Consider the following 13,654-nt stretch of genomic DNA (forward strand, 5'->3'; position numbering starts at 1 on the left):
CTTGTGGCCTGGAAAGCAGTTGAGGACAGCCCAAAGCTTTGGGAGACCAGAAGAGGCTCCAGGTTCCTGGCTTCGGATTGGTGCAGCACTGGCCACCGCGCTCACTTGGGGAGTGAATCATCGGAGGGAAGCTCTTCCTCTCTGTCTCTCCTCTGTGTATATCTGACTTTGTAATAAAAGTGAATAAATAAAAGTGAATAAGTCACCCACATGGGAAACCTGTTTGAAGCTCATAGCATCAGGCTGGCCCAGCCTTGCCTATTGCTGCCATTGGGGAGTGAGTCACTGGACAGAAATCTCCCTCTTCTGACTTTCACATAAACAATTTTTTAAATATATTTTTTAAAGAGCATATGAGAAAGTTAACAATGACTATATATGGAGAAGAAGGAGCAGGGGACAATTTAATTTCCCATGTTGTATTTCTATATATTTAAATTGGCACCTGTATGTATTAGTTTCATGTTAGCAAATGAGTACATCAGATAACCTGATAGTTAATAATTTAATGGCTGCAGGGATAATATCCAACATAGTAAAGCCTACAACGAAACTATGGAGTTGCACCAAAACTCTATGGCTTAGTTTTGAATCACATTTCTGGTTATCCTATACATTAAGTTATGACTCTTAAGAATGTACAACTGCTTTACAGCAGGAGCTCCTCAGAAAGGCCAATAGTACATGAAGTGAAACCCAGCCTAGCTGGCATGACACCATTCCCAAGGGCTTATGTGAGATCCACTAACGGTGAGGTTCTCCTTTTGTATTTTAAGTGAGGTTGAGAGTGGAAGAATCCCAACAACACAAACCTAAATCAGAACTCTGAAAAGGTACACTAAAATCATGAAAACCAAACTGTAGCAATGGCACTCAAGAATCCACATGTAATGTAATGGCAAAGAGGAATAGAAGGAGAGAAACTAAAGATGCAACCTCATCTGTCCTGCAGTCTTCCCCGAGGGGTGCACGGATAGCAGATCCCACCAGACTGACTGCAATGCTGACAATCTAAACAATGTTTCTAAACATCAGAATAAAAGTCAAATTCTCCTAATTTTCTTAAAGTTTAATTGTAAAAATATTTAACAAGGATGTTAACAGTGCTTCTTATTGCTGAGTTTGAAGCTACAATTTTCATCTTCCTCTTAAATTCTTCAGAACAAGGGCCTAAAGCCTAGACCTATTATCGTTGAAATAATAAATAAACATTTTTTTTCACATAAATGTTTTAAAACAGTTTTGCCATGTTACTCTACTTACAGCTTTGGGAGCCACATATCCACCAGGCGTCATGCCTATCCCTGTGGAGAGTTCAAACAGGTCATTCAGACCACTGCTGACCACGGCAGGAGTGGGTGAAGGAGCAAAGGTTGCAGGCACTGAGGAGGGGATGAAAGATTGTCCCACCTACAGGAGAAAGGGGAGGGGAATATCAGGAAGAATAGATTAATAGTCCTCAAAATCATGTGATACATTTTAACTAGCAATAAGTCAATATGAAAACACCGTAATTAGAATAGTCAAAGGAGCTGAATTAGCATCTTCTCTTTTAACCAGCGTAATTATTTCTTCATCAATGCTAAGATACACATACACCTCAGAGGCCTTCTCAGGAGACTACTTAGGACGACACAGGAACACAGTGAATCAAGACTTTGCCTATTTGTTTCCAATTTTAGCTTCCATGATTCTGTGCAAAAGGCGTAGAGATACCTTAGCAAATGGGGAGTTTGTTTCTATAGAAGGAGGGAGAAGCATCCAACTTAAGCAGCTCCATTTCCAAGGGGGTTCAGGCAAGATCCCATTTAGGTATAAATATTTAGCGGGAGGCTTTTCTTGGGGAGATGATATTCACACACCCCCAAACTAACTCACAATGAGGAGAGTTCCACTTTGAATCAATTGACTCAAGCTCTTCCTTGAAGATACCAGGGTGTGAAAGCATGCTCAAGATGGGAGGTTCCCCTGCCTTTAGGTCCTTAACATCAGAAAGAAAGATCTCTTTAGGTAGCAGAGCACCAATCCCTTACGATGTTCCTACACCATGTGCAGTACCTGACCCCAGAGTCCAAGTAGCCCTACCCTGGCTTTCTACTCCTCACATCCTGCCAAAGGTTCTGGTGTGCAGAGCTAGAGAGCAGCAATGGCTGGTCTGATAATGTGGGCATAGGAAAGGCATCAAACAAGGGGCAGTGCTTCCCATGGTGAAACAAACAGATGGCACTTACTGCCGGACTTCCTCCAATGCCCCCGCCAAGGTCACTGCCAAGCTGCAAGAGAGAAAGGAGAGAGAGGAGAGAGAGGTAGAGTTCATTTAGCTAAGTACTAGATGCCCATATAGAATCTACAAATTGCTCTACCAAGTTGCTGGATATACATGCCACTCAACTTGTCTCCCCAAGCCTAAAGAAATTTCAGATTTATAAAGAAAAATGTCTTTGGGGAATCAAGTAGTGGTAGCAATTGCGTGGGGGAATTCTGAAAACACTTGGAAAGGAGATGGAGCTGGGACATCTCAGGGATGTTTCAGATCCAAACTTTCCACCATGGTGACATAGACACAAACTCAAACAGGATTTAAAGAGTTTATATATTCCAGAAGCTCTGTCCCCAAGCAACAAAGTTTTGAATATTTTTTAAAAGGAAATTTAAGGAGGGGAAAAAAGGAAAAGCAAAGAAAAACTAAAATGTGCTTTGATCTCTAAAACTTGCTTCCCCACTGAGAAGGTGGTAACCAATCCAGTATTTCAAGCTTCAAAAAATTACAGGTGGAGCAAAAATGGTTTTAAAATTGAGAACGTTCTTAGCAAAGAAAATAGCTGGGATAGGAAGACATCCTACCAGGGGTTGGGGGTGGGGAAGGTGGGAAGAGGCATGCAATGTTTCAAATTTCATCCACAGTCAATGTTACTAAGGAAAAGCGCTTGGATTTATTTGGGTCAATAATTTTCAAGGATGCTAAGCATCACAGAACTAGACTAACAGAATTAGCTAGCTGCCAGGAAAATAATCCCCCATGGTCTTCTTCTCTGCTTTTTCTTAGGACTCTGATAAATATATTTTACCCTGAAGTCAGTTTCCCATGACAAACACGTTAAAGAACTACAGCTGAAAACAGATGGCATGCAAGAAATGTAAAACACACATATATACAACCAATGACGCTGTTAAAAAGCAAAAACTGCCTTATTTTTCCTATAGTTGCACATTAGCTTCATCCCAAGTTTCCACCGTGTATCTTAAAACATCTCTCTGGATCATCAAATGACTTAAAGACTTGCTGGAAAAAAAGTTTAAATATTTTCCTTTATTGTCTGAGGGAATTTGGAAATCACTGTGCTGTGGCTATGCCAAAATAACAAAACTGTATTACATTTCAGGATTTAGGGAACAGAATTATCTATCATCTCTATGAATAGACAGTAGTATGTAAAATGGCATTGGCAAAATCTAAAATTCAATCTACATTCAAAAATAGTGAAGTCTACAACAAACTTCCATTTCAAACATGACAGAAAAATAATCCTAGCAGGTGGCAGGTGTTTCATAACTGGTGTTGGCAAGCATTCTCTGCACTAAACTACAGAGCACTACAAACCAAAATTCCAGAATATGGCTCCTAAAGATTACCAATGTTTGATACGCTCAAAATGAATAAAAAGGTCACCCTAACTAAGCAAGAATTTGAAAACCTGGAAAAGTGTGAAAGCAAACAGAAAGCAGAAAAGATATCACACAAATGTTTCCTCCCCAACTCTAGAACAGCACATTTGTAGCGTTACATTGAAGAAGCATGAAATTCCTTTTATTCAAACAAACATTCATATGACATTTAATGGATGCAAAGTATTAGGGAGAGGTAAAAAAAAAGCAATGAGAGGATGACACAGATAACCAAGAACCAGACTTTACAACCTTGCAGGAGAAACACAACATAACGTGAAATTTCACAAGATGTAAGGTTCTGAAGCAAAGAACCTCCTTCAGCTGAGGGTTAATACAGAGAAGCTTCCAGGGGGAAATAGTGTGGGGTTACAATGGTAGGCATTTTTCAAACAGTCTGAACAGACTGAAAAATGTCAACAAATGCATGATCAGGAAAAAGCAGTCAAGAAAGGAACAAAGGGTGGGTATGTGTGTCTGTTTTAAGTTGTGCCAAAGAAATTTGCAAACGCAGTGTGATATGGGAGCCTTTACTTTCTCTTTCATGAAACCCTTGAGGTTTCTGGCGCCAGCATAATGGCTCAGCAAGCAAATCCCCCACCTACAAATGCTGACACCCATATGGGTGCCAGTTCTAGCCTCAGTTGCTACACTTCCAATCCAGCTTCCTGGTTGTGGCCTGCAAAAATAATGGAGGATGGCCTATGTCCTTGGGACCCTGTATCCACATAGGAACCTGGAAGAAGTCCCTGGTTTCTAGCTTCAGATAGGCTCAACTCCAGCCATTGAAGTCATTTGGGTAGTGCACCAGCATTTGGAAGATCTCTCTCTCTCTCTCTTCCTCTCTTTTTTTTGGGAAAGATTTATTTATTTTTATTGGAAAAGCAGATGAGATTTTTATGGAGTGAAGGAGAGATACAGAAAGAACCAACTGGTTCACTTCCCAGACGGCCACCAATGGCTGGAGCTGAGCCGATCCAAAGCCAGGAGCTTCTTCCGGGTCTCCCACATGGGTGCAGGGTTCCAACGCTTTTAGCCATCCTAGACTGCTTTCCCAGGCCATAGCAGAGAGCTGGATGGGAAGTGGAGCAGCTGCTCATATGGGGTTCTGGTACTTGCAAGGTGGATATTCAACCACTGAACCACACTGCACTAGGCCCAGAAAGCACATCTTCCTAGAATGAACTCCTTTGTAAGCATGGAATGGACACTCTGTATCATGTTTCTTTCCAACTGCAGATGCCTAACAGTACCATTTATCTCAATACAGTAATGCAGAACAGCTGAGATGGAAAAAGGCTGAAATTTAGCTAGAGCTAAATTTGAAAATAAATACTGAAAGTAAAGGCAACAAATAACTGAATCTCAGTGATTACTTCAGCGATCCTCACAGATGCCAGACTCAGATACAATGCTAGAGCTATATAACCTTCAAAAGCAGAGCAAACCAGGATTTTAACTGTGAGAAACTATCATACCACTCAGTATTGGCTGTTTCATACATTACATAGGAGAGCCACTCAGAACAAACAAAACCAAACCACCCATATTTACAGTTTTTAAAAGTATTACCACACTATCATGCTTTTTGCGCAGGACAGATAAAGCACTGAAGTTGCACTACTGAAGTTCACTACATACCCAGGTGCAGTTATGCTTATGCTAAGAGAAAGGGCAGAAACTATCTGTAGAGCACAAGAAAAAACAGGCTGAAAGGCAAGTGCAAAATAAGGATGGGCACATTCCAATGAGGAGGCTGATGAGAACATGGAGGAAATCCATTTTGATTCAAGTTATGTGCTGAAAAGGCGTTCCAAAAAGACTCTGTCTAAAGCAGTGATTTTTGAAGGTGATAGCCACCTTTAAAAACAGCATACAAGAACCAACCATCTGGGAGTCATGCAAAGTGGGTTTTCTCTACATTACAGCCATATGTCATTCTACTCTCCTTTTTTTAAGAATCACAACATACAGGTTTGTTGTGTCAAGCAGTATTTAACTGATGATTATTTAGTGTCATATTTCCTGTTATGACAGTTTTGGGAGAAGATCACAATTCACTAAATCTTAAAATTTCACAAGTGTGACAATGAAAGAAGGTGAAGAAGTACAAGATGTAATGGGAAGATCACTTAGATACACAAAGATTATCTTCTAATGAATATAAAGTGTGAAGACAGAAGAATAAAAATTGGTAGACAATACAAAATTCTCAATTTTCTATCTCCAATTATGTCAAGTAAGCAAGTGTAAAAGGACACTGGAACTGAGGAACTCTACTGAAACTGGTTAAATTCAACTTATTACTGATTTCTGATAGCCTGGATTCCCCTAGCAGGAAATCACAATGGAAAAATAACTCAATAATACAACATTTTGTGGAAGTTAGTATCTTGACTTAAGAGATCAACTTTTCTTTTTTCAAAAATATTTATTTGAAAGGCAGAGTTTACAGAGAGAGGGAGAGATATTCCCCAAATGGCTACACCAACCAGATCTGGGCTGGGCCAGGGCCACGACCCTCTTCCTGGATTCTGATGTTGGGGGCATGGGACCAACCACTTGGGCCATCCTTTGCTGCTTTCCCAAACAGGGAGCTGGATTGAAAGAACAGCCATCAATATATAAACTGGCACCATATGGGATACTGGCATTGCAAGTGGCAGCTTAATTCACTATACCACAACACCAGCTCAGAGAGATCAACTTTGAACTTCTCTATTTAACTTTCCATTTGTTATTTTATTCAACTCATATTCACAATTCTGTCTGCAAAACTAAAATAATCTGGATAACTTAAGAATAGCAATGTTGGGCCTAGCAAAATGGTTCAACTGGCTAATCCTCTCATCATAAGTACCAGCATCCCATATGTGCACTTCCCATCCAGTCCCTGCTTATGGTCTGGGAAAGTGATAGAAGATGGCCCATGGCCTTGGGACCCTGTATTCATGTGGGGAGCCTAGAAGAAGTTCCTGGCTTCAGACAGGCTTAGCTCTGGCTGTTACAGTCATGTGGGGAGTCAACCAGCAAACAGAAAATCTTCCTGTGTCTCCTTCTCTCGTAAATCTGCCTTTCCAATAAAAATGATCTTTAGAAAAGAAGAAGAAAAAGAAGAAGAAGAACAGCAATGTCTAGGTCCCAGAAGTTTAAATTTCCCTTGAACTCAAGCACAGATAGTTTTTGTGGTTTTTAATTATTTACTCAAGGCATAGATAAACAGATAAAACAGACAGCTCCCATCTGCTGGTTCTTTCCCTAAAATGCCTCTGCAATAGCTTACAACAGGCAAGGTGGAGATGACTGCTAAGAACTTAATCCAGGTCCCACACGTGAAAGGTTTGGATTCAACTACTTGAGCCATTATCTGCTGCCTCCCAAAGTTCACATCAGCTGGATGTGGAAGTGGAGCCATTTCTCAACAAGAGCATTTCTGGGTGCGATGTAGACATTCCAATCTCTTCCCAAAACACCTAGCCCCCAGAGAATGTTTTGAGAGGTATGGCTGTTAAGACAATGATGCATTAAGGATATTTTTTGGCTAAAAAACAAAAGCGAAAAAGATCCCTATGTGGCAATAGCTACCTCTATACCCAAGCAAGTCTAACAGCCTCTTTGTATCTGAAGCAATACTTGTGGGAATGTCTACAGATGATTAAAAAGCTATGTAAACTGTGTAGAAAACTCACTGGTTTGGGGAGTTCACAAGGGCTAATACAAAGTCAAATAGAAATAGTATGTATCTCTTTATCTCTTTCTAAGTTAAAGTGGGTCCAAAAAAAAAAAAAAAAAAAAGAGTAGGTTTGGCAACATCAAAATCCTCCTCTCCTCCAAACTTCTTTGTCACCAAATACCTATTTGTCAGAGTCTACCCTCTGGAAAGCTCCCAGAGGCTAAAGGTATAAACATCATGGGGAAGCAATACTTATGTTGTGGCTGATGTGTCAACAGAACACAAAGAGCTATTTTATATTTTACTTTTATAAGAGATTCTCAGGAGCCTCTCAAAATAAATCTTCATTTGTTAGTTCCCTGTATCTGTGAGGAGGCTATACAGCAACATAGAATGATCACACGAGGAAAGCACTGGCTTATGTCAGCAACTAATCCTGTTTATTAAACATATGAATGTAAAAAGCAAGCAGTCATTTTCTCAAGAAAGACAACAGGAGTGCTCATTTGTGTCAATATAAGCAAAAGTCCACAGCCTGGTCAGTGAGGAGATTCTGGAAGCAATGACTTTCCATCAGTAAAACGCAAAACCTACAGAGCTATGACTGTAAGGCTATTTCCTTAGACTCTTTGTCAGATGAAAAACAAACATCTCTGTACTGTCTGGCATAAATCCCAGACAAATACTACTCATAAAGTAAAAGAAAAGATGCCAGTGTAGGTAGTAGAGACGGAGGCTGCTTTGTTTATGTAATCTCGGAGAACACATATCTTTGTTTTGATGGTTATCTGCCTCCCGAAGATGCTGGGAATAAAATCAATTTGTTGTGCATCTTTACAATCCTCAGGTTGACAAGCAGCTCATTTGGAAGTGTCTGGCTAAAACAGGCTCTCTAATTCCACCAGAGCTAAGTATAACTGTGTAGAGAGCCATGTGAGGAGATCTGTTATTTTTCTGGCCTTCCCTCTACAGATTAAAGGTCATCCCTCAGTATTTCTCATTTATCTATACAGAAACCAAAAATAATTTTGGTTCTCACTGGTAACATATAATCACAGATATTTCTGGTCATTGGAGCCTTTTAGTATTAGAATCCTGGAAGCTAATTAAATTGGAAGTATGACAGTGTAGAGACGGTAGAATCCTTTCCAACTGCAATAATGGTACTTTTTAAATGCAAAATGGCTCAAATGCCTGTCCCAAAACCTATTAGAAGTACACTAGGTATAAAACCAATAAAATATAACAAAGGCAGAGATTGAAAAGTCTTGAAATAGGATGACATATATTAAGTCACTTTAATACGGTTTAGGTCAAAAGGACAACTTACAGTGGGGTATCCAGAGCTAAGCAGGAGCAATAATAAAATTTGGAAAGGATATTAAATATTAACGTTTCTGAACAATAGCTTGGTTAAATATCAAAAGTTCTATTTAGAGGCAAGATGACAAAATAATCTGATATACTTGCAGACATACCCCGTATGATGATCAGTATTATATCAACTCTCTAAAGACAAATAATCCTGTCCTTTCTCAAAGGACATTACTGCTCATCAAGGAAAGATCTAGTTCTAAAAAGCTGAATAATTTAAAATTCTCTGGCATATGAAGTACTAAAAATAACCAATAGAAATGGGGAAGAATGATGCTTACCAGACTATCTAGTCCTCCTCCCAAGAGGTCCACAGCTCCCATCTGCATGGAGGATACTTGGGGCACATTGACCGGGGGACCAAGGTCAAGGTTTAACAGATCTCCCAGAAGGTCACCCTGGGAGGGGATAACCTGAGGCTGCTCCAGGTTGGTCGCAGTGGTGGTGCCAACAGGGCTGTCACCTGCATCAGTGCTGCAGTCACACACAAACAGGAGGGGAAAAAGTCAATTTCATGTAAGACACACCAACATGACAACAGATAAATATCAGAAATATAACAATAAGATACTATAGAAATTCAATTAATAACGAATGTGTTCTTAAAATTACATAGATTTGACAAGACATGAACATAAAAGAAACTGCTTGGGACACTGGCATTCCACAGTAGAGTGTCTGGGTTCAAGTCCCAGCTCTGCTTCTTATTCCAGCTTCCTGCTAATGTGCACTGTGGGAGGCAGCAAGCGCTAGATCAAATAACTGCATCTGTGCCACCCCCAAGGGAGACCTGGACTGACGGTCAAACTTCAAGCTGGTCCAGCCCTGGCAGCTGCAGGCATTAACCAACAAATGGAAGATTTCTGTCTATCTTGGTATGTGTATCTCTCTCTAAGTAAAAATTAAATTTAAATTACAAAAATTCCTGGCAGAGGACTGTCATGTTGTTATGGTGGTGCAGTGGGTAAGCTGCCACCCGTGATGCTGATATCACCTTCAAGCCAGTTCAAGACCCAGCTCAGCATCTGATCCAGCTTCCAGGTAACGCACCTGGGAGATCCAGACAGAGCTCCCAGCACCAGACTTTGACTTGGTCCAGCCCTGGCCATGGGAACTATTTAAGGCAGGAACCAGCAGATGGAAGAACCTTTCCTATCAGTCTGTCTCTGCCTATAACTTTACCTTTTAAATCAATCAATTAATTGTTTTAAAAAAATCACTGGGGGACTGGATAGAGTGGTGTGGTAGCTTAGTGGCTGAAATTTCTTGCCTTACATATGCCAGGATCCCATATGGGCACCAATTCATATCCCAGCTGCTTTACTTCCTATCCAGCTTCCTGCTTGTGGCCTGGGAAAGCAGTAGAGGATGGGCCAAAGCTTTGAGACCCTGCAGCATGTGGGAGACTAAGAAGAAGCTCCTGGCTCCTGGCTTTGGATCGACTCAGTTATGGCCATTCCAGCTAACTGGGGAGTGAACTAGCAGACAGAAGATCCCTCTTTCTGTCTCTCCTTTTCTCTGTAAATCTGACTTTACAATAAACAAACAAATCTTTTAAAAAAAAAACAACACTGGGGGGCCTGGTGCGGTAGCCTAGTGGCTAAGTCCTTGCCTTGCATGCGCCAGGATCCCATATGGGTACTGGTTCGTACCCTAGCTGCTGCACTTTCCATCTAGCTCCCTGCTTGTGGCCTGGGAAAGCAGTGGAAGATGGCCCAGCTCCCTGAGACCCTGCACCCACATGGGAGACATGGAAGAAGCTCCTGGCTTTAGCTCAGTTTAGCTACGGCCATTTCGACCACTTGGGGAGTGAACCAGTGGACAGAGATCTTTCTGTATTTCCTTCTCTCTGCATATGTGGCTTTCCAAATTAAAAAAAAAAATACATAAATCTTTTTCAAAAAATCACTGTGGAATCTATGGAGAGGGATGACAAGAATAAAAAGATCCTTATGTCTCTCTTAAGTCTCAAATAAGAAAAACAGGAATGTTCAATAGGCAATTAAAGGAACTGGCAAGGAAAACTAAAGAAGTAAACTTGGGAAGAAATTCATATACTCACACATATCAGGTGAAATCATCAAGGGAAGAGAAAGGACCGAGATGTGCTGGGGCACAGGAGCTACAATCAGCAGCCTAGGATCAAGTGCTGGCTCCATTAATCACAGGAAGTATAATTATGAGCAAGTGATGACTTCTCTGAGACAAAGTTGTCTCATTCATAAAATGGCAACATTGCTACAGGAGTTGAGCAGGTTCTTTCAGTTCTCTATCTCATAGTAATAAAATGAATTACAGCATGGAAAACAAACAGGGGCAGGTGGGCAAAGCAAGTCAAGCAGATATTATTGAGAAACACAAATTCCTGCTTGCCAAGAGGGATTCTCAAAGGAGGGTCAGCTCATACAGGGAGTGCATATCAATTATTAATCCTTATAATTCTGACACAGGGAGTGCAGGTTATGCTCGTGTTTTTCCTGTATCTCTTGTCCAGTTAACAGACAGTACCATGTCTACCACTTGGGAGATTTAAGATATGACAGTTGAGAAATTCTGTTGACCTAAGTGAAGCAGGTTAACACCTAACTGATCAGTTACTAATCATTTTTTTAAAGGACTTACTCTAATTAAGCTGACCAGCTTCCTTATTTCATGGGTGCCTGGTGTGCAAAGGCTGCAAACAGCAGTCTCCTTGGTAGTGTACGCAACCTGCTGCTTGTATGGGTTGCCCGAAGGAACTTTGCAGATAGTTCTTTAAAGTGGCCATTCCTGCCTCTGACCTTGTGCTGTTCCTCAACTAGGCTGCAGACAAACATGCAGGGTGCTTCTGGAAAGCCCCAAGGCACAATTGCCAGGGCTCACATTGGCCAAGTCATCATGTCCAACCGCACCAAGCTGCAGAACGAGGAACAAGTGGTTGAGGCCCTACACAGCGCCAAATTCAACTTCCCTGGTCACCAGGAGATCCACATCTCAACAGAGTGGGGCTTTACTAAATTCAAAGCAGATGAATTTGAAGACATGGTGGCTGAGAAGCGGTTCATTCCTGATGGCTGTGGGGTCAAACACGTCCCCAACCGTGGTCCCTTGGACAAGTGTCAAGCCCTCTACTTGTGAGACCTCTGCTGTTCTGTGCTGTTTAATCTGACCAATAATAAACCCTGATTGCTGTTGGGGGGGGGGGGGGGAAGGACTTACTTATTTTTCACTTGGAAGTCAGAATTATTAGAGAAACACAGAGAAAGATTGTACATCAGCTGTTTCATTCCCCAAAGGGTCACAATGGCCAGACCTGGGCCAGTCTGAAGATATGAGCCGGGAGCTTCTTCTGAGTCTCCCACATGGGTACAAGAGTCCAAGGACTTGAGCTATCCTCCATTGCTTTCCCAGAACATAAATAGGAATAAGAACCAGAAGTGGAGCAGCTGGGACACAAACCAGGGCCCATATGGAATGCCGGGGCTGCAGGCAGAGAATTAACTTGCTATACTACCATGCTGGCTCCAATTGCTATGCATTTAAACCATGCTGCTTTGTGGGTATTTCAGTATGGTATTACAGCCTAATTTATCATATGTTGTATTTCCTATCAATCTTCATCTTCTGGGGTAATATCTTTTGTAGATGGCAATATAAGGAACATCTTGTTTCTTATTTCCACAGGGTCCCTCCTAACTGCCTGTTAACTGTTCTATCTCCTTAAAATATCATTCAAGCACAGGGCTCTTATTATAGAAAGAACAAAACGAAAACATAACCAAATGATAAAATATTATAGTATCAGTGGAAGAAAAGGCTAGCAGGGGCCAGTTTTATGGCACCACAGGTTAAGCTGCCACCTGTGACACTGGCATCTCACACCAGTGCTAGTATGGCTGCCAGTTATTCCACTTCAGCTACAGCTCTCTGCTAACACACCTGGGAAAGCAGCAGATGGGCAAATACTGGGGACCCAGAATCTACATGGGAGATTTGGACGGAGTTTCAGGCTGCTGGTTTTGGCCCAGCCATTTTCCATTTTGGTAGTCAACCAACAAATACAAGATTCTTCTCTTTCTCTCTTCTTCTCTCCAACCCCCACCTGTCTCATCTCCCATCATTCTCCAGCACTCTGCCTTTCCCATAAATTAGTAAAACTTTGAAAGAAAGCAAAGGTTAGAAAGGAAGCGTCCTAAGAAAATAAACGAGAGGCACAGAAACAGAAGATTCAGCCTGAGTCTTTGACACAAGACTAATGATGAAACAAGTAAACAAGCAACTGCAAAATTAGAGACAAAAACCATCTACGATTACTTAGGAGAAAAATGTCAAGAAAGATGAGAAGGTCCAAATACTAACAAAGAAATCAAAAGGAGAAGTAATTTCATATACACTTAGCAAGAAACATATATCCGAAAGAGTTTTCTCCACCAAGAAATTCTATCATGATCTGTGCCATTCAGGAAGTATTTGAGAACACATGGAATTATGAATATCACTAAATGAAAGGTCGAATAGGTATCAACACACATAATTTTCTTCATCATAATGTAAAGCTCAGAGTAACACAAGAGAATAAAATGAACCACATGAAAAGTAGGTGATCCTGTAGATTCTAAAGAAACATGATTACATATATTCTAAAGAATACATTGTTGGGACTGATGCAATAGCTCAACTAGTTACTTCTCCACCTCCAAGCACTAGGACCCCATATGGGTGCTGGTTCATGCCCCAGCTGCTCTATTTCCCATCCCTGTTTGTGGCCTGGGAAAGCAGCAGAGGATGGCCAAAAAACTTGGGACCCTGCACCCATATGGGAGAACTGGAAAAAGCTCCTGGCTTTGGATTGGCTCAGCTCCAGCTGCTGCAGCTGCTTGGGGAATGAAAAGTGGACAGGAGATCTTTCTGTCTCTCCTTCTCCCTGTACATTTGCTTTTCCAATAAATATAAATAAATCTT

At 41.2% G+C, this 13,654-nt stretch overlaps 1 protein-coding gene and 1 non-coding gene across 4 annotated transcripts in view; one reads left to right on the forward strand and one right to left on the reverse strand.

The window, feature by feature from the left end:
• Positions 1–13,654, reverse strand: part of AP2B1 (adaptor related protein complex 2 subunit beta 1) — a 111,866-nt gene that overhangs the window by 51,754 nt on the left and 46,458 nt on the right. For 2 of the 3 annotated variants that reach the window (XM_058675403.1, XM_058675404.1), the window contains exons 14-16: positions 8,995–9,187; positions 2,232–2,273; positions 1,264–1,410 (exon numbers count right to left, since the gene is read on the reverse strand). In XM_058675403.1, coding sequence (XP_058531386.1) covers positions 1,264–1,410; positions 2,232–2,273; positions 8,995–9,187 — 382 coding nt within the window. The remainder of the gene's footprint in view (positions 1–1,263; positions 1,411–2,231; positions 2,274–8,994; positions 9,188–13,654) is intronic. The other variant, XM_058675406.1, reaches the window with a different exon arrangement.
• LOC118759708 (small nucleolar RNA SNORA70) lies at positions 11,332–11,465 on the forward strand. Its single transcript, XR_004996361.2, has one exon. It is a non-coding gene; the product is annotated as a small nucleolar RNA SNORA70 (small nucleolar RNA).

This window comes from Ochotona princeps, chromosome 17 (assembly GCF_030435755.1).
Source record: "Ochotona princeps isolate mOchPri1 chromosome 17, mOchPri1.hap1, whole genome shotgun sequence".
Classification (NCBI taxonomy): Eukaryota; Metazoa; Chordata; class Mammalia; order Lagomorpha; family Ochotonidae; genus Ochotona; species Ochotona princeps.